This window comes from Venturia canescens, chromosome 3 (assembly GCF_019457755.1).
Source record: "Venturia canescens isolate UGA chromosome 3, ASM1945775v1, whole genome shotgun sequence".
Classification (NCBI taxonomy): Eukaryota; Metazoa; Arthropoda; class Insecta; order Hymenoptera; family Ichneumonidae; genus Venturia; species Venturia canescens.
Genome location: NC_057423.1, coordinates 20,393,922 through 20,416,219, shown reverse-complemented (window position 1 = coordinate 20,416,219; position 22,298 = coordinate 20,393,922). Strand labels below are relative to the sequence as shown.

At 35.7% G+C, this 22,298-nt stretch overlaps 1 protein-coding gene across 12 annotated transcripts in view; it reads left to right on the top strand.

The window, feature by feature from the left end:
* Nucleotides 1-22,298, top strand: part of LOC122408384 (calcium/calmodulin-dependent 3',5'-cyclic nucleotide phosphodiesterase 1-like) — an 885,001-nt gene that overhangs the window by 524,523 nt on the left and 338,180 nt on the right. For 10 of the 12 annotated variants that reach the window (XR_006260480.1, XM_043415134.1, XM_043415133.1 and 7 more), the window contains one exon: nucleotides 3,686-3,832. The exons of the other annotated variants lie outside the window; for them this stretch is intronic. Coding sequence is in view for 9 of the 10 variants with exons in the window: in XM_043415134.1 (XP_043271069.1) it covers nucleotides 3,686-3,832 (147 nt within the window). In the remaining variant the exon portion in view is untranslated. The remainder of the gene's footprint in view (nucleotides 1-3,685; nucleotides 3,833-22,298) is intronic. 12 annotated transcript variants of the gene reach the window in all.

Below are 22,298 nucleotides of genomic sequence, written 5' to 3'. Positions count from 1 at the left end.
TTTGTTTGTATAAAATTTTACGAAACGACATTACTACTCCTGTATTACTACCAAATAAAAGGAAGAGGAGAATCGCAGATGTATAGCGTTTAGTTTAGAATGACGTAGTATAGGTTAGTGCCAATTTCAGATGAAATTTCAAGAGCTGTTCTTAGTCAATGAAAAACTATCTTTTTTTTCTGCTGAAGAGCAATCGAAGTTTGCCAATCTATGAATTTGTAAATATGGAAACAGATAGAGTCGGATATCCTCAAAAGTATGTTTCATACTCATGTAAATCGATGGCAAAAGTAATTAAGTGTCAGCTTCATGTGTGTGGTTCGAACGGTTGTTTTTTGTTCGTATCTAGCTACAATAAATTTATGAATTTCGAAAATTATTTCGATATTATAAGATTCATGTTATACTGAACATCCACTATGTTATCGAAATTTCATTAATATTGCAGTACCAATGTTGTTTAGAATAATTGTGTGTCTTACAAAAGTAAAATGAGTAAATATTCAGAATAAGGTTTCCACCTCCGATTTTATTTATCTTGAAATATGTTGTTGTGCACATCGTCCCGAATAATTTCATACATAAGGTGGTCCCTAATATTTTCGGTGATATAAGGGTTTTTGTGCAAGAGATGATATGCACTAGGTACAACAATTAAAGGATATTATAAAAATTCTTAATTTTTATGTGATATTCAACAGACTATAACTCGGAGAAAAATGATCGCACAGAAGAGTTGAAAAAAGCAAATTATAGCTTCAAGTATCTAGTTTCTGGCCCTGTGTTCGAATTTTATTTTATCTCGAGCGGTTCATGAATAATTCCGAGGAAATTATCAAAAACAAAATTTGTCAAATTTTGTTCGTCTTTCAAAACGGTTCCCGGGCTTCAAAAATGTTTTTGAAATTATTCCATTATACTGCTCTTGTGGGAAATTTACTTCTCTTTAATTTGTTCTGCTTACAAATTCTGTATGATCATTTCTCGCAGAGTTATCGTCGATCAAAGCGAAAAAGTCCTTTTTGATTTTGCTAATTGATTACTCAGGAAATAATGATTGTCTAGAAAATAAAAGAAGAGTTCTGTAAATATCAAATGATTCTCTGTAAAATGGTGTCAAACATTATCCATAAAATAAAATGTTTCGAAGTGATAATGTTAACCGAAAAAAATGTAAAAAACAGAAAATTAAAGGATATTTGGATAATTTTGTGTAACGTCGTATATAATGGATAAACGAAGAATATGGTCGGTAATTCTTCAACCTCAAAGTGTTCTGAAAAAACCCCGGAATTCCAAGGCGCTGCGATTTTTTTTCTTATAAAGAAGTTTACTTTACTGTATCCCCACAATCTGGATCAAATAAATTACATTATGTAGTTCACATCAAAGTATGAACCTTCACAAAAATTTAGCTATCCACTTGCATATTTAAGGGGTGAAATTAATTCCTAAAAACTAGTAGTTTTCTCGTTTTTCGCTGATATCTTGGAAACTAAAATGGATACGGGAAAAGTATAAATGACAAATTTATTAATTTTTCAGTGCTCTGCAATAATATGTAATCGAAAATTGTATAGCTTTTTTTATTCGTTTTATTTTTATTTAAAAAAACGTGTTTTTTTTTGTAAAGCGAGCCAAAGTGCATAGAGATTGATGGGTTCGGTTCAAGGTACTGACCACTTTTTCTGTGTGACGGTGTAATTAATAATAAATGCAACTTTTGACATTTCGGAGTAGAAATTTGAGCACCACGCTTCTCGTGTAATGCGACGCTGGCTTTTTGGGAACCTGTCGTTTTTTTAAATAGAAACTGGATTACGAAGTAAAAAATCACGAAGGAAAGTTTTTCAAAAGCAAAACTGAAGCTGAGGATAATCTCTTCAAAGATCTCATCACTTTATTAATAGATCACGATATTTTTACATTCTAACAGGCGTATTTTTGGCATTTATTTTAGTAAATTGGCACTTCCAAAACAACTCACTGCGTGCAGAAAGAATCACATAAAAACAGAAGAGTAAATTGAAGCTGAATTTGTGTGGTTTGAACCCCCATTTGTTAAATAAGTTAATGGTATTTTCTCGTTAAGGTATTTGATTTTTTGTCCGTAGAAAAAACTATTTAAAGTAATTTGCAGAATAAAAAAAAAATTGACTGATAATATAAACATTGTAAGTTTGAAATATATTCGATTTTAGATTTTTTCTTATATATTAACAAATCAACACTACGCAATTGAATAATATATCAATAATAGGTGATATGAACTTTCAACTGGTTTATTACAAACCGATACCTCAATGTTAAAAAAGGTATACAAATGATGAACGAAAGATAGAATTGTAGGGTTATATATTCATTTGAATTGAAGGAATGTGTTGCACCTCAATAACCGCAAATTCGCTTACCTTAACAGTTCTTGTCAACGTGACAAAAAATAAGACCTCCCGTTGAAGTGAGTTTTTGACAGACTGAATATCGACTTGATCGGTAAAATAAATATTCATTTTAATTAATTACATTGTGGTCTTCGGAATAACTTGACTTTACACACCTCAACTAATTTTTTATCTTGCCAAATTTTGTATTCGGTTGTTTTAAGTATTTACGTAATTCAAAAAAGAGTTGACTCGTTTCATAATCAGCCCTAACAAAATCGTATTGCTATGTATACTTTTATACATATTGTTAAATTGAACTTTTTATTTCGGTGATACATATTTTTGTTTATTTAGTACGTAAACAAAATATTTGTTGTCTTTTCGTTTTATGTAATTAATTGTATTTCAATGAGTAATTTGTTCAAGATAAAGAAATTTTATTCTTACGAGTATAAATATGTAATCAGTTATCGATTAGATAAAAATGTTTCGTCATTTGAAACATATATATTAGAAAATGTTTCACCATTTGAGCATGGCTACAATATTGTATTGTAATAAAGAAATTTTTGAATTTTGAATTGTAATGGTAAAATCTTGTCTTTTTGCTTCAGTGGTCCAAACGATACTTTGCTTTATGACATTTTTATTCCATCTAGATGGACGTGTTCGCTTAATTGTATGCCTTCGAAAATTATTCTTTTAGTTGTAAATCATGAATTTTCATTATTAAGTTATAATTTACAACTATTGGCACGTTACCAAATAATTTAAGAAGAATCAAATCTCCGTAATCGTTTTTCAATATGAAATAATTTTTGTTTTTCAATTTCTAATTATTTTCTTTGTCACTATAATAGATTTGTTTCATTTTATGAATCCTTGAAAGAACTTCACAAAAAAAATATGATTTAGCGGAAAAAATCATGGTCGTGAGTAATTATTATCAGCAGATCGTAGGCTTATTATCTTACTCTTCACTTCGAAAATAATTGTTCTTACGTGTAACTGTATTTTTTATGTCAATTTTTTTTTATAGCAATCAGAAGTTCAGTATAATGAATGGCTAATATGTTATTTTCAGAAATTGATTCATCACAAAACATTCTCTAAAAAAACGTATATTTTGTGGGGATCGCAAATGTCTACAGTATTATTTTCTATGTCATTGATCAATGAATATAAATATACAAGAAATGGGAAAAATGTTCTTTTTTTTAATAAATAAACAGCGTAACCTATAATATAAGACAAATATATTTGTTTCTAATCCCATATTTGACTAACGAGCACTATCGCAGGGTGAGTTCAAGTGAGAGTACTCAGTCGTCACGCAGGGGGGCGGGACACTCATCACCGGCCCCCGGTGCTGGCTTGGACACCGACGGACTCCTGAGCCACGCCGTGGCAACTCAGAAACGGAAACTTCGCACCCCCGTTTGGGCAAGGTTGCGAAACATTTAAATTCGACAAAAAAAACCTTCCCAAGCTGTATTTACCGTTTGAACCATTGATTAATCTATCAGAATGTTCCACAATCATACAAAACAGCTTTCATATATTTCCATGTCCTAACTGACCTATGTTCCTGCTCAGCTCCGAATGAAATTTTTGTCGGGAACTCTTAATGTTATCTTTTCTCTTATTATTTATAGTTCAATTGCAAGAATGCATTTTAAGTACTATATGAATGGGGAATATTGGAAAAACACAATAAACATAAGCTGGTCATGTTCTCTGACCCATCGCAAAACTGCTGAGAATATTCATGCGGTTTATTTCAATTGACTCACAAATTTTCACTAAAAAAAAGTACTGGGTTCTCTTCATAAAATATTTCATCCGTCTCCATGATTGCTAAATTTGTTTGTCACTGCTCTTGTAAAGTTGAAAATGTGAGTCATTATTTTTAAATATATTGTAGCGCAACACTCCCCGACCTGATGCGAAACAACTCGAGCGATCCTAATCTCGAAATACATCATGACCAATCGCGATTTTGACGACGGCGTGCAGCAACCAACTTGACCGCGTCACTGTTGTCAGGCGGCGTTCATACTACCACCCGAAACGAGCGTTGAAGCCAGAGAACATAGGTTTACATGGAATAACAGGGCCCGTGTTAGCTTTTGGCACGGAAAATATAGTTCCACTCACGGGCTCCTCTCTCCACTCTCTCGTATGTCACTGTTAAGGAAGTCAGAGCATCCGAGAAGTTGCTAGTTCATATACTCATGTCGAAAGAAATTTGTTCTGTCATTAATTGTTTTGATGATATTTATGAATATTTGAAAATTATATAAAAATTGAAAATTATAACGTAGTATAGTAGTTCAAATCCAGGTTCATGAATTTTTTTTTCATCAAAGAGTTATTTTTGTTTCATTATAGCTGGAACTAAACATACTTAATTGATTTATTGTTTTAATTATTGTTTTTAATTTTTTATTTAAAAAAAAAAAAAATACTGCCACGTATTAAATGTGTTTTAATAGCATCGAGACCCCAAGTTTTCCAAGAATGGGGTCCGCAACTTATGGGCGCGAACGAGAACAGAACAATACCCCAAACATGGCTGAACGTTTGAGTATGAGGAACTGCGCGCTATAACCAAAGCGCCAGTGTATGTATGTTCACATTGTTCACGTATATTGTACAACGCCACGGTGGCCGGAGTCAGCACTAAGCGGACCTTAGCCAAACGTGCTAATATGGCCTATTGTTTCATGAAAATCTATGTTCTCTGGTTGAGGCGCAATACTAGCGGCGCCAAGCGTCAAAAACTTCAACTAATGCATCAAAAATTCATTTTTTTTTTTAATTAAAAATCAACGCGATCTTTGATAATAATGTAATTAGGCTCAAATTAAGCGGAAAAATGCGCGGAATCAAGTAAAAATGTTCTTGTAATTAAATTTTGAAAATAAATTGGAAAAATCAACAAAACAAAGATGCGCTTTACAGCACATGCGTAGATCGAATATTCTCGACCAAATTGCGGGGTTAACAACATTTATTTTAATCGATCTAAATTCTTATAATTTTATTTTTTTGTTAAATTAAATTAATCTGAAACTAATGAAATAATTAATAACGTTCAATTTCAATCATTTCATGATTAAATAATTTTGAAAACATTGTAACGTAACCTCCTCCTGAACGACCGAATCGACTCGAACCCGAACATAACCTCAAAAAAACATCGTGACGCGGCGCGATGTTTTAACCGAGCGCGTACAACGACCGGTAAGACGCGTCACTGCTGGCCGGCGGCGGCCGTACTGGAGGGCAATACAAAGGCCCGATACAAGCGGTGGAGCGCGACACTAGCGGCGCCGCGTATTAAAAACTCGAACTATTATATTTTTTTGTTTTGTTAATTAAAATTCAACGCGATTTCGTAAAATATTGTAACTAGGCTTAAATGAAGCAGAAAATTATAACGAATCGAAGAAAAATAAGGAAAAGATTATTTCTTTTCAAAAATTGGTGTCAATTCAAATAAAATAAGACGCGTGTTTATGACGCATGCGCGGATAGAGCGTTAATGGGCTATAGGACGCGTACGTGACTTTTAGTAATTGTAATTATTCGAATCACATTAAAACAACTAACAATGTTAAAAAATGAAGAAAATTAAATAATAACGGATCAAATTGAAGTTTTTGTTGTTGAACATCGAAATAAGCAGAAAAACATAAAAAGCGGTAGTCCGCGCATCGTATGTTAGCCCGCGCAACCAACGGGCGAGCGTGAATCATGGCAACGGGCCAATCAGAGAAGGCGTTACGAAAAGATGCGCAGAACCGATCCGAAAACCGAAAATTCGGCGTTTGATAATTTTATGGTGGGGACACGGGAAGCGCTGCGCAACTCATTCGGGAGGCAGTCCTTCCTCAAAATTCTGACTCGGAACAAAAAGGCTGACCTCAAACATTCTTCCTGATTTTAGCAAGCAATCTTACCTATCCTAATTTTCCTGGATGCCTGGATTCTCGGAGCAATTCGGCGACGTCTCGATCCCATAATCCAGGGTCCACACCTAACCTCTAAATTTTCCAAGCATTCCGTTGCACGGAGTTCTCGGAGCGATTCGGCGACGTCTCGATCCCATAACACGTGGACGGCAAGTTACCTTAACCTTCCAAATGCTCAGACTCTCGGAGGGATTCGGCGACGTTTCTATCCCATAGCCTGGGGTTTGTTCCTTAACTGAACCTATATTTTTTTTATTATTCTTTTGCTTGCTATAATCAGGAATGATTTTTCTTGTAAATTGATTTGTAAATTTGTAAATTCTCTTTTTAAATTCAAAGTTGTAATTAATCGAGTCCGAGTCCAACAAAACCGAGATTTCTGTAAATTTTGTAAATCTTGTAAATTTTAAATAATTCAAAAGGCCGCGGTACGAATTTGAGGTTTTATTGCGTCAAATTAATAAATTTCTTTTATTGTATAAAATCGAAACACGATTGAATTATCGAAACTATTATTTTGAAAATAGGCGAAAAACGCGTAAATTAAAAATTGTTCAAATTTGAAACGGCGAGTGAAACAAAATTTTTCACAATTGGCGAGCGCGATCGTGAACATTTCACGACCATAAATCAAAAACGAATTTATCCTGTGAAATCAATCAAAATTGAATAAATCGGAATTGTTAAATTCTTCAAAATCTAAATTCCGCGTTCTCACGTTTCTTTCATACCTGCTCCTTATTATTAAGGTTGCTCGAACCGATGCGTAGCGGCGTTCAGGCCAGGTTGGCGAGAGCGTTTCGTTACAACATAAAAAACGAACGTTCGAGCATCTCACCTTCAAGACTATTGCGGCAAGCGAATCAAAATGCAAGAATACCAGCGCGAAACCAATGAAAATGCTGAAAATCATATAACTTGCGCAGAACGGGATTTGAGATTAAAATTAAGCGCTCGGCTCCTCAAACGCCGAAAGTCGAGACTGAGAGAGGTATAAAATGTGGTGCGTAACTTATTCGGGAAGCGGTTCTTCCTCAATTTTTTGATTCGGAACAACTAAGGCTGATTTCAAACAAATCATCCTGATCCCAGCAAGCAACCTAACCTGTTCTAAATTTTCCTCTATGCTTGGAGTATTGGAGGGACTCGGGAAACTTCTCATCCCGTAGTTCGGCATCCGCTCACATAACTTCATTTTTCCAATTTATTCGTTGCACGGGATATCGGAGCGATTTGGCGAAGTTTCAATCGCATAGCCCGTGAACAGTAAATACCTAACCTTGCAAATGCACGGGGTATCGGAGAATTTCGGCAACGTTTTGATGCCATAACCCGGGATTTAATTCCTCTAACCTAACCTTTTTTTTATTCGTCTTTTTGTTTCGCTGGAATCAGCGATGATTTTTTTTCAATTGTAAATTTATAAATTTCTCTAAACTTTCCTTGTTTAGAATTTTTTAATTCAAAATTGAAATTAAATGAGTCCGAGTGAAACTTAATCGTAGCTTCTCTACAAATAATACATTTTCATAATTTCTTGATAATTCAAAAGGCCACGGTGCCAATTTAAGGTTCTATCGCGACAATTCATTTGACAATAATTTTTTTTGTATAAATTTAAAATCACTTTTTAATTATCAAATGATTTGAATTCTCATTATTAAAGTTTTGAACTGCGCATAAAACGCGTGATTAAAAATAGATTTAATTTAGAACCGCGAGCGAAACATAACTTCCGATAGTTGGCGAGCGCGATCGCGAACATTTTGACGGAAATAAATAAAAAACAAAATTGTCCTGTAAAAATCGATTTAATTTGAATAAATCCAATTTGTTAAAATTTTGATAATCCAAATTCCACGTTCTCACGTTTCTTTCATACCTGCTTCCTATTATTCAGGCAGCTTGAACCGACGCGTATGACGACGTTCGGATAGGTCGGCAAGAGCGTTACGTTACAATATACGTAATCGTATTTTAATTTGGTTTGAAATATGCCGCATGTCACCAATCTCTATTATGCCGTGTCGATGAATTTCGATTAGTCTCCCTCGATTAGAATCCCTGTACAGAAATCATTTTGATCTGTATGCCTGTGGCCTAGCCAAACACACTTATGCAATTGTCATTACTAAATTAACAGTATACTGATTCTGTAGAGACGGTATCATTTATAATGGTTTTATTTTTTATGGATATCTAAAAATAAAATGAAAATCTTATAGATTTAGAGATATTGAAGAAAATACAGTTATTACTGATCGGTGACACCAAAAAGATGTTCGTGTCCATTGTAACTTCATTACAGGATATTATTATCGTTTTCCATGTGAAATTATTAAAGTTTTTGATTCAAACTTGTGGGTATGTTGTTTTACACAAGTAATAAACATCCTCGAACTTAGCATGCAGTGATGGGTTCATTCTCGGCCTGCCTGTTTCTGTTCCACGGTGTTTCTTTTGTCGCATATTTATTCGCTGTTTTCTATAAACTTCTCCAGGTTAAGCCTGCTCGCATGTGAATCCCCCCCCCCTCTCCCCCCCCATATTTTCTACTTTTTACCATGTCTTGTTCTTTGAAATTTATTTTTTTTATCCGTTGAATTCATGATGCATGCGTAGATCTGTGATCTGTATGATATGCGTGGAATTTGGAGACGATTGAAAATTACTACATGGAATAGTTGCATTATTTTCGTTTCTCAACGAATACAGTTTAGAAGGTCTCTAAAAACCCTATGTAACAAAAAAATCATATTTTCATAATCATATAGTTATATATAAGTTGATACATCCCATCACTACGCGTCAACTACCCCACTAGAAGTTGAAAACATCATGTAACTATACCAGGTCCTGTGCAATGAACATATTACACCAATAACCTCAATCATAAAAATATATGAGGTATTATGTCAAACCGGCGGTCGTTTTTTCCTGACTTTCACTCATTTGGTTAATTCGGAAAAAAGTTCGCCGGTCTCACATGGAATACCTCGTATAGATGAAGCCATGTTACATGATAATGAATAAGCACAGTAACAATTATGGAATATACTGTGATATCGCGTTCCAGTTAGATAGAAAATGTTACAAATGTGAGGCATTTGTAAAATGTTACATGGATATGATAAAATATTACTATGTGAAAACTCGTCGCAGAAGCACAACATTTTTATATATGTACGGAGATGCGGCAGCGTCTTGCGCGTTGTATTAAAAAAATCTCTCTCACGGCGAAAGCGAGGTTGTGTTATATTAGCCTACGAAAATCATTTTTTTATCACAAGGAAAGGAATCATAATATTAATTAGAGTTTCCTACTCGAGTTTCGGATTTCATTTTTTTTTTAATTTATCGAAAAACGGATTTTTTCAAATTTTTTGCTTATAAAACATAAACAATTAAAATATGCCTTCATGATTGTAAGGATCACTTCTGATTTGAAATATACGCGCGCAAACCCAGCGGCATAGTATTCCCCCTCTTCTAAAATTTATCACATGTCGATCGACAATCGCGGTGCTGCTCGCAATTGACGAACTCTCGTCCTCTTTCGCTCCGGGACCGTCATCGGGATAAGTTTGGAAAAAATATCCTCATAACGTGGCATCAAAGTAACACTGTGCACGAAATACATCGGGTGCGGCCAGCCCGGTCGTTTGCCCATTTACATTCCAAAGTCCAGAGCATTGTCATCGTCATAACTTTCGCGAGTCCCGGGGCAAGGAACCATCGAGGGACGTCATCAAAGCGAATATTGACAAGTTCCCTAATTTTTGACTATATTAGGGGAGACCGGGGCAAAACGGGATACCCGAAAAATGAGGGAAATTTTTTTTTTTTCAATTTTTATACTTGTCTGAAAAGAACATGGAACATATTTTTTCCAAAATAGCTTGTTTTTTTTGGATTTTGATTTTTTTTTTAATTCGTTTTTTTTCCAATTTTCTGTTTTTTTACATCACTTCCAAAGTGAAAACGTTTTTACACAGTTGTCCAAACAGTATTTGTGTATCTGCGATTACTGCTTCGCAGATTACTGTCTACGATAGTAATCGCAGATATATGTTTGCGGACCATTATGTGTGGTTACGCCTGCACATGAATCATGTGTCCACTCCGCACAATTTTGACACTGAATCCATGATTGAGTGAATAAAGAATACAAATTTTTACAAAAAAAACATTGACAATCTTCGTTATTATTCATATCGCCAGTCCTTTTTTTTTGCATCGACCCATGCAAATCGAAGTGTGTTCGAGTTACCACTGTAAGCGATGAGCGCGCTCAGAGGGTGCGTTCGATGTACGTTGGAGCGTTGTAAACGCTGAGAGCGCTCACAGCGTGCGCTCGGCTTACGTTTGAACGCTGTCAGCGCTGAGATCGCTTTCAACACTTACAGCGGTAAGTCAGAAGCACTCGGTTACAGGTGCAAAATGTACCCAAGATGCAGTGAATTAAAATCATAGTCAAAAAAAATTTCATGAGTTTTTGAGAGGTACCCCGTTTTGTCTCGGAATTTTTTTTTTTTTTGAAATTTGAAAAGAATTCCAGTAAATTTTTTAGTTTTTGGGAGTAAAAATAGACAGAGCTTCCCAAACTTTTAAAAAGTTCAATATTTCCTTAGGTATCCCGTTTTGCCCCGGTCTCGCATATTATTAATCTGTAAAATATCATTCGCGTTCACATTTGCGAATTCTATATAAAAGTGCTTGAGAGTGAGAGAACCGTGTAACTGAACGAAAAGCCCGTTTGAATAAAAATATATATGTACAATCCAACATTTTTTTGATTGCATATTTTGTTACTTTATGAACCGGTATCTATTATTTCCTTACATGATGGAGGAGGAAAACCAAAAGAATTTTTTTTTCAAAAATTTGTAATGTGGCTATTTTAAAAATTACAGTGTCGGGTCTTTTCAAGACAATAAATTAAACTATTAAAATCTTCTCGTGATGGAAAAAAATTCGGACGGGTATAGATAATTCCTCTTTTCCGCATTATATTACGAAGATTGTAAAAAAAAATTTATACAAAAAAATTCATAAACATTACTGAAAATTATTTTAAAATGTGAAAAAAATTACATACATCACTCGAAAATATGACAATCTTATGAAACCCTCACTTGAAAACATAAAAAATTGATGTACCATTGTTCGAATTATATTCTAAAGGGGAAACGACTGAAATAACTAAAAAATTGCTATTTAAGTTACGTACATCACTAAAATGTATTTTATCAATTCAAGAATGTACGTACTTGAAATTGTTATGCACTATATTTTATTTTGCCATTATAAAATTGTGTTTAAAGCGTAACATCAGCTTGCAGCTAGAGGGGAAATTTGTGGGTGAATTCAATGCTGCCGTCGCCTATACAGCCAACCTTTACATATTGAAAATAGTCTACGCAATTACTTACTTTTTCGGAAATTATTTCAGCATAAAAAATTCATTTTTATACACAGGGATCTTATGGTCAAAATAAACTTAAAAAATCATTATTCGATGTATTTTTTTAAATTTGATAATCGTGAAATTGAGATAACAAGATTTAGCAATGCGGCGTTCTTCTTTATAGTACGGAACTACAACTCTGGTCCGGAGATATCTCAGCTGTGCGTGAAGTTAGATACGTAAAGTGAGTTTATGTAAATACTAGTTTATTTGCGCGCCCCGTGCTCCGTGATCAGCTGATGAATCCGCGTTGCCACGTTTGCTTTACTTCTACGGGATAGACGACAAAATATTTTGTTTTTGGGTTGAATTTATTTAAGTTTGCACACAAAAAAATCAAGCTTTTGAGCGAAAACTTAGCGTACATGGTTTTTCAAATGAATAAATTTCCATAATAATTCCAGCAAAGAAACTCAGAGGCCCGTTCGTTGGGGAGATTTATATTTCCTCCAGATGAATACTAAATTCTGAAAAATAAAAGTATGCAAGTCAAGTTTTTGTTCGAGAGCTTGAAATTTTTTTTCCAAATTTTTCAAGAAATCAAAAACAAACATCATTCATACATTTATACTTAACGAAGTTTTTTCCACTTTTAAGGCAGTTCTGTACATTTGTTAAAATCTTTAGAAACTGCTGAAATTTAAATATGATGCAATATGGTGTAGTCTTCATAGACCGACTATCAAAATTTCAAATCAATTCACCATTTAGTTTCTGATATATACGCCATTGAAAATGGGTCATTCTGTATGCTATGCCTATGTCTAATACGTCACTGGATAGTACTTTGTTTAGATTTTTTATTATAAATGCTAAATGGATCTCACGACTTTTTTAAAAATCAGTCGTCTATTCAGTACTATTGTGGGATTAATTTCAAAAATAGGAATTTTTGACCATTTAGTTTGGGAGATATCGATTGATGAACTGTGTTCATTTTACGTGACGCGGAACGGGCGCATGACCAGCTGTGACGACGTGGGTACTGTGCACCGAGCGCGATACAAAACAATATGAGAGCTTATTTCCTAAATGTTTGACTACCTTTCTTTATTGAATTATCATTTGAACACTTTTTAACTTCATTCGTGACGAATAAATAAGATTTCGGGAAACACCAATACTAATGGTAATACTGGAGAATGGTGCTATTCCCAGGATTACAGCGCCACTTTTTATATGTGTAGAGGATCTGTTCGTGCATGAAGCGTGATTATGTAGGACAGACAGAGTGTACACGCTTTGACAAAACCGTGTAGCCGGCAGCACCGTATAAGCATTGGATTTCATTGTACACCGCGGCCCAAACTTATAGCTCGTACGTGTACATTGAGGTGGTCGCTATTAGGGATCAAAATTTATTTTACTCTTGCCGCCCCCTAAATCGATTCGAAATACATAAAAAGTAATGCTTCAATTTTTTCAGATTTTTAAAACAATACTTAACCCTCGACTCCGGGGGTTGAAGTTTTGTGCTTAAAATACATGGGATTTTTCTGCGTCTATGGTCACTATTTTACTGTGGGCCTAAATGTGTTTGAAAAATCTTTTCGAAAATTACTTTGAAAGCATATTGCTACATAGGAAAAATTTCTAAAATTCCTACCCTTAAAATGTTGTATAGCATCACCATACTAACCTATTAATGCGTAAAATAACAATTTTGGACACACAATTTCAAGTACACAGTTTTAACTGAAAAATAAAAGACAAATTTTTCAAAATTTAGTATAGGGCGTTTTTGAGGGTGCTCTTCTAGAATCTGGTATTTATTTTGTAAAATTAAATCAAAATCTTTATCATTTTTGCGTTTTTAATTGAAAAGCCAAGAATTTCTGATATTGTATTTCCCTTTAAATTGATTTTCGTTATTGTTGCTGCACGCAAATAACCATATTATCGCTAGCTGGCTAGTGTGGCGAGGTATCAAGAATCAAATTCCTTGAGAAGAGCCGGGTCCCTTGGAGCAGACGATGCAATGTCTCTAAAGATTTATGGTGCACAGGTGGTTGAAAGAAATAAGATAGAAAGTCGAATATTCCAAAAAATATCGCATTCGCGTATTCGAATTGGAATCGATTAAACTCAATGAGTGCAGTTCAACCTGCCTAATAATCCCAAGGTACTCTCAAGTTTCGATCTCGGACTTCCAGCTCAATTGCTAGGGCTTTGAAAGAAACTTGAGTCCTACTCACGTATTCGAGGTGAATTTAGGTTGGAGCGGTGACTCAGAAGCAACGATGTCTATGAAGTTTTTCGGAATTTTTGGTAGAATAATCTTTCCTCACCGAAGCACGCCCATAAATAGCTACAGCGGCATCAGGGGAAATTCCGTCCCGAGGATTCTCCCCCTGGTTGACCAATGGGGGTAGCTGTCCCCGTGGGGGGGGGGGGGGGGGGGGGGGGAGACTACGAGAGTCAAATTGGAATATTACATGATTTTGGCGTTAACGTGTGCCAATTGTTCTCCTTTTGCCCTTGCAACCGGAAACTTGGTGATCACAAGAATAGGGCGGGACTAATAATACGTAAAAGACTCAGTGCATAACTGGGAGCGAATCTGCAGTATGAGGCTGGCCCTTGTACTTTTTGATTCTCAATCTGTACGCGTGCGAATATGCGTGGTCAATCCCCGCCCACGCGTTCCGTCCAGCGTATCGATCGGGGATTGATGGATTGGGTGATTGTTGGGTGTCGTCGATAGGTAAGGATTGGGAGCGCGAACGTACGAAAGCCCTTCACATACAGGGTGTCGCGCTGTCCACTCGCTTTGTAACGGGCGCTCTTGGTCGTCCCGTTAGAACTTCGAAAAGTAAAAAAGGCACGCCAAGTATTGAAAGGTCGTGATCGTAGTTTTAAATGATTTTCTATATTTGCATTGTCAATAAATAAATTTGAAAAAATTTTTCACTATGAAAAAATATGAGATCTATTGTAACATATACAATGAATGAATTATGATTCCTGTAGGAATTCAGAATTTTGGAAATAAAAAAAAATGAGATCATTTTCTAACGTAGCCAAGTACAGTGAATGAATTAAGGTTCTTGTGGAATTCATCCGTGGGGTGGGGCTCAATATGTCGAATAATTGAATTGTAGAACGGTCGATATTTCAAAATTTTTAAAGTTGTGATATCAGTTTGGAGAAAAATAAGTAATTTGAAATTCCTATTCCCGATCGACTATTCAGCAGATTGCGTGGTTAATCAAAAGTTCTTTCTTTGAATTCGTATTTACCCGAAAATATATGTCGAATTATTTAAATTATCATTTGTCTCAATTTGGTTTTCACTCATATTCATCACGTTATACAACTTTTTTTTTTTACTCAAATAATGATAGAATACAAAAACTCGGTGATCTTGTCACGAGTGCACACATCGGATCCCTTTTCTTCACTACTCCTCTTTTCTTTTTCAAACAACCGTTAGCAACGATACATCTCCTGACATGTGCCTCACTTCAATTTCACCCAGGCACCCGTGCCTGACGTCTTTGCAACACCATCAAACAATTTTGTTTTACTTCGACATATATATTTCAATAGTTTTCATTTCGAATGCAATTTTAACAGACCATCCGAATGTCAAAAGTTCATATTTTCGAATTCAAAATGGAGAGTAATTGTTTTACAGACAGACCAGAATATAGAGTAGCAAAAAATCGAAAGTGAATTTTTCGAGCCTATAAAATTTAGATATGCAGAATAGCGATAGCTCGAAAAGGCGAAAGTTAAAATGGCGATGTTTAAAATTGGAGATCACCGGTCTGAGTAAGTGATTGAATGAGACGCGTGTATTTGGAGCTTCACTGCATTTCTTTATTTTCATCGAACGACTTTCTAACGTTTCGCTATTTTGACTATTCGACTTTTTGGTGTTTCAGTATTTCAACCTCAGTTATATTTGGTCTTTCGTTATTATATTTTCAAAATTGTGAATTTTCACAGTATCGCTGACTGTAGTAATTTATGAATCGAAAGAGTGATAGTCGAATTTTCGAAAAATCCATATTTTAGTCATCGTCCTATGGGCGATTGTTACATTCCATTTTCGATGTAAACGTACTTCGAACCTTGCGGTTTCTGCTTTATTTATTTTCGGCATTCAAAGCTCTAGTTGAATCTATCTGTCTTCATATTATCATTCGAAGTATATAAACTCGAGATATTAGCTGTTCGAAATTTTAGTCATTCCAACATTTGATCCCCACCCAAATTTTCCAGCAAACGTTATAGAGCAACAAAGGTTTCTAGAATGATTCTGCAATTATTAATAGATTATCATCTGTTTTTATGCTAGCTCGGGTTATAAACTTAAAACATTTTACACAATATGATACAAGAACCTTTTATAAAGAAAAGCACAAATACGCGTACAAGTGCATGCATTGTATCTATACGATGTACTGCACAAATTCATTTTCAACATTACACACAAGCTTGGCGTGCATGGTTTTCAAATGGAAGCTTGGGAAGAGACAATTGTTCAAATTTACTATGAAAACAATAATTAATTAGTATTGTATGAACGATTGTGAAAAAAACCGATCCCTCAATAAAATAAGAGAGGCCCTGTTATATAATGATTTGGTAAACAATATAGATGGGTGAAATTTATGGATAAAATTGAACAAGTAAACGAACAGATAAAGAAATGAAATAAATTAATCCTGTTCAGGATTGAGCGAGGCCTCGACGGTAGCGCAAGAGAATTCGGGTCGGGCTCTCGCGCTCCGCCGCTGGCGTCGCCAGTTCGCCGGTTCGGACATTTTGGGCGCGTGCAATTAGAGCAGCCGGGTGCTCGTTTCACGTGCTCACGGGGGGCGTCGCCACCTCCTGGGCAGTAATTAGCACGGGACCGGGGAAGCACACCGCGCATGTGCGCGGGGCTTCATCATCGATCTCCATGATTGATGCCTCAGTCTTGATCCGGTCGCTGAAGCGTGCAATACGGCTAATCACTGCATCTCACCTTCTCACCAGTTTTCGGTATCAAATTCGGGTTCTCTTATTCATTTTCGGTTCAAATCATTACACGGACTGTGCGCATTTAACGGAACATTCTCTCGGACTCATTTTAACGGTATATCTCTAAAAATCATCAGGTTCTTTCTCACGAGCACGCTTCGGTCGTCCATCTTGTTCGTCTCGCACGTGCTCGACGAACACCGGGTCAACTCGCCATTTTCATCATCGGGCTTAATCGCACTAATTGTCGGGCAAATACTGTACTTTAACATAGAACAGCGGAACAATAAATTCCTCACTATTTTTCTCGCACCACCGGCGTACTTATTCTTCGTTTACCACCTATACCAGACTCCTTGCAAAAACAAATCCCTTTATATGCCTTAATTTTGTACGGATAGATCAAGTAATATTCTTTCCTGCCCAGACGTATTCTAATTTATCCACGCGTTACTTTCACTCGTTTGTCCGTACACTCATTTTTTTTACCAAATGGGCAGATGATTGGATGAATTACACAAGTACTGAAATGGATGAACAATGAAGTAAGCTCTGTAAAAATTGTTTTGAGAAAAGAAAACGCGTTGAATAGGAAACATTTGGAGTAATGAACTTAACAGTCGAACTAGTCGAGAATGGATATTTTTCTTTATGTACACAGCACGGGATCTCACATCGAACTACTCAATTAAATAGTTGGCTGGCAAAGGGATGGCAAATTAAAAATCATTCACATTAGAGGATCATTAAGTTTGCTTCAAATATATGGACGGATTAGGCATTTCTTCGCCGAACTTCCATTTGAAAACCATGCACACCAAGCTTGTGTGTAATGTTGAAAATGAATTTGTGCCGTACATGGTATAGATTCAATGCATGTACTTGTACGCGTATTTGTGCTTTTATTTATAAAAGGTTCTTGTATCATATTGTGTAAAACGTTTTAAGTTTATAACCCGAGCTAGCATATAAACAGATGATAATCTCTGAATAATTGCAGAATCATTGTAGAAACATTTGTTGCTCTGTGACGTTTGCTGGAAAATTTTTCTGACTAAGTGAGGGATTAGGGCTAAAAGTGTACACGGATGAATTCCACAAGAACCTTAATTCATTCACTGTACTTGGCTACGTTAGAAAATGAACTTATTTTTTTATTTCCAAAATTCTGAATTCCTACAGGAAACGTAATTCATTCACTGTATATGTTACAATAGAACTCACATTTTTTCATAGTGAAAAGTTTTTTAAATTTATTTATTGACAATGCAAATATAGAAAATCATTTAAAACTACGATCACGACCTTTTAATACTTGGCGTACCTTTTTTACTTTTCAAAGTTTTAATATTTACTGATTTCACTTCTTTTTGCGAGGCGTGACAACTATATAGGAACCGTATTTCATTCACTGTATTTGTCCACTTCAGAAAACGATCTCATTTTTTTTTAATATTTTGAAGTTTTTTATTGATTATGTAAATATAGAAAATTATTGGAAATTACGGTCGCGACCTTTTAATACTTGGCGTTCCTTTTTCACTTTGTTAATTATTTTTTCCTGATTTCACTTATTTTTTAGAGGAGTGACAATATGTACTTAAGAATAGACTGAATACTAATGTAGACCGACGAAAACTGTGTGGTTATGTTCATGTGAATTGAAACCTTTTACAAGCAATAATGGCAACGATTTTGATTATCCATTCAGCAAATCAAATTTTCCATTGAAAGAGTGGGAAATTCCTATGCAATGGGATGATATTTTAATTTTCTATTCCTGTTTTTGGAAAGCTCCATTTGTTTTTTTGGAAAATTGATTTATGAAACTATCTTCTTCTTCTTCTTCTTCTCTTTAAATGGATTCCATATTGACATGGACACTGTCAATGGTTTGCAATGTCCAAAGAGACATTTCCATGGTATTCAATATCTAAGACGACAGCTTTATGGTATTTGTGTCCAGTGATATTTTTTCATGGTCTTCCATAACGCCAGAACCTGCTTTGTCAATGTAGACTGTTAAATCGCCGATCTAGATATCGATAACTATAAGGAAATATATTGCAAACCATTACACCGTCTACCTAAATATCGGTAAATATAAAATTGTCGAATATATATTGAAAAATATGAAGGCATCCACCTAGACGTCGTAAACTTTATAGTCGCCAACCTAGACATCGAAAACCATGGAGCTGTCGATGTAGCCATCGAAAACAATGGAGCCGTTGACCTAGACCATGCAAACCATGGAGAAACATATCCAGACATCAAAAACTATGGAATTGTTGACTTAGCATCAAAAACCATGGCGGGATATACCTGGACCACGAAAACTATGAAGGAACATACCTAGACATTGAAAACTATGGAGAAACTATGGAGAACTATGGGCATCCAAAACCATGGAGGAATATACCTAGACGACGAAAGCCAAGGAGAAGTATACCTAGCAAATGAACAGTATGGAGCTGTCCACTTAGACAACGAAAACCATGGAGGAATCTACCTAGACCACTAAAACCATGGAGAAACATATCCAAACATCGAAAACTGTGGAGTCGTCAACCTCGACCGCGAAAACCATGAAGAAACATGCCTAGACATTGAAAACCATGGAGGAATATACCAAGACATCGAAACCCATGGAGGAATTATCCTAGACCACGACAACCCGAGAGAAACATACCTAGACATCAAATATTGTGGAGCCGTGGACCTCAACAACGAAAACCATGAAGAAACATATCTAGACCACGAAAACCATGGAGGAATTTACCTAGACATAACAATCTATGGAGAAATACACCTGCACATCAGAAGCCATGGAGGAATATACCTAGACATCGAAATCTATGGAGGAATTATCCGAGACCGCGAAAACTATGGAGAAACATACCTGGATATCGAAAACTAAGGAGCCGTCGACCCAGACCTCAAAAACCATGAAAAAACATACCTAGACGACGAAAGCCATGGAGGAATATATCTGGACATAAAAAACTATGAGGTCGTCGACCTAGACATCGAAAATCGCGATAGAATGTACTTAACCCTAGTTCTCCAAAACCCATGAGCTATCACCCTAGACATCCTCGAAAAATCCAGCGGCGTCGACTAGCATTTTATATTTTTTAATTTTTATTATTATATTTATTTATTTATTATATTATATTATATATTGTAGAATATAATATTAATTATAATAAAATATTTATTATAATAATATTTTATTATTATTTAATATTAATAATTAAAATATATATCACATTATACATATGTTATGCGTAAACCAGGAGCTGGTATTGCTGTGCGCACATTCTCTGTCTCTCTCGCTCAGCGACGCACAAGAAGAGGGGGTTGTCGCGTTCAGCGTAGTGCGTGACAAGAGAACCAAGAAATGTATACCAGTTCCGCAAAGGACGTAAGTCCAAATGTAAACATGCTGAACTTACGCCGGTCTGTCTCTAAGAAATTAAAGTTCCCGAAACGATGGATTTAAAATCACTAACATTACATATCTCAGGATCGACTGGACGGATTTACTTGCAACAGAAACCAATGGAAAGGGAAAAATCGAAAAAAAATCGTCACCAATTTTCAGGTTCTTCCATGAAATGGTTTGATTGTGAGAACCGTTTGAAAATTCTATGACGTCATAAAACCGGCATATTCACGTATATAAGAGTAGCGGCAGGGCTCGCGCTTGGCTTTTCTTTTGCACTGCCGTTTTTCCTTTTAATACTTGGTGTCGAGCGGCTATCGCGTCTCTTGAGTTAGACGTAATACTCGCGGAGCGGCCCGAGCCCGCTCAAACGACCGAAATACTACGCGACTGAAAAACATCGCGGAGCGATGAACAGGCGTGCGTCCCAACGAGCGGCCATATTGGCGACTGGCACAAAGGCTAGAGCGAGCCGGCGGGCAACGCTTTGAACAGCGCCACTTGCCAAAAATTGAAACTACGATTATATTTTTTCTATTTGATAATTTCTAATCTTCTTATTAACCGAAATGAGCGTAATTAGGCTCAAAATGTCGGTAAAAATGGCCGTTATCTAGGAAAATTAACGAGAAGATTAATTCTTTTCGAAAATTTGTATGATTTCAAATAAAGCGAGATGCGTGTTTACGGCGCATGCGCGGGGAGAAGCGTTCATGGGCTATAGGAACAAGAACGTGACTTTTCATGATTATCCTATATAAATTAAATTAAACGTTATTAAATTAAATAAACAAGCATAATGGTGCAGAAAATTGAATAATGGCGACTCTTATCAAAATTTTATTATTTTAAAAACAATAACAAGCAAAAAAATAGGTAAAGCGGAATTCGGCACATCGGGAAAAATCGCGATCAGCCAATGGGGAGGCGCGAATCATGTCAGCGAGCCAATAGCGAAGCTCGTTACAAAGGAATGCGGAGAACGCGTCCGAAAACCGGGATTCCGGTGATTGAAATATTTTAGAGTGAGGAACGGGGTATAAGAGTCGGTGCACGGCTCATTCGGCAGGTAGTTCACTCTACCTCTAGAACCAACTCGGATCTCCTAGAGAACTCAACCAGCCTAGACTAAAAGAATACACTCTTTTCTAGTATAACCTAAAAATCCTTTTTCCTACTATTCCTTTGCATGCCTGGGATATTGGTCATTAGGGTGTGTCGAAAAAAATCGATATTTTTTTTTCGGGCTCCACAAGCATTTTTCTTCTTGTTATGCCAAACGATGAAGCTAGCCAAAAGGACAGCTCAAAATAAAATTATTTCGGCCGGCCCACCGCATACTTCAATTTTCCATAAGAATAACATGTGAAAAAAAAACTTCGATGAACATTGTTCCATATCATCTGTAAAAAAAATTGCACATATATTCTACTAACGTATTTTTGTAGAAAATTGAATTCCCTACAAAAAAAGTCGTTAGAGTCATTGGCCTAGAACCAATCGTTCAACGATTACAGCAGTTTGAAGTTTCTAACGTCACCTGGCCAGATTTCGCATGTATCATTCCCTATTTTCGAGGTCGCTCCTTTTAATGGTACTGTTTAAATTGGACTGAAAACTATTTTTAAGTATAGTTTTTCAAAAATAGCTTCTAGGATCGTTATCTAGGCAAAAATATCGGGTACATACTGTTCTCATTTGTTTGAACGAACGACATAAATTGTTTGTCTTTCCACTATTTGTTTGAATAAATTATGAAATTCAATTAACCAAACCAAATGCACAAATACAAATATACATAGGAAAAGAGAGAGAGAGAGAGAGAGAAAACAGTTCAATTTATTTCCCGTGCTTACTATTGAATTGATTAACTTATTATAATTACATGTTGGCGTAATACCGAACCGTTTGAGCGCTGTAAGCGCACACGTTGGCGTAATGCCGAACTGCTTCAGTCTTAATTTTTTTTTAAATATAAAAAACATAGGCTTTAGCCCAATTTAAACAGCACCGTTAAAGGGAGCGACCTCGAAAATAGAAAATGATACATG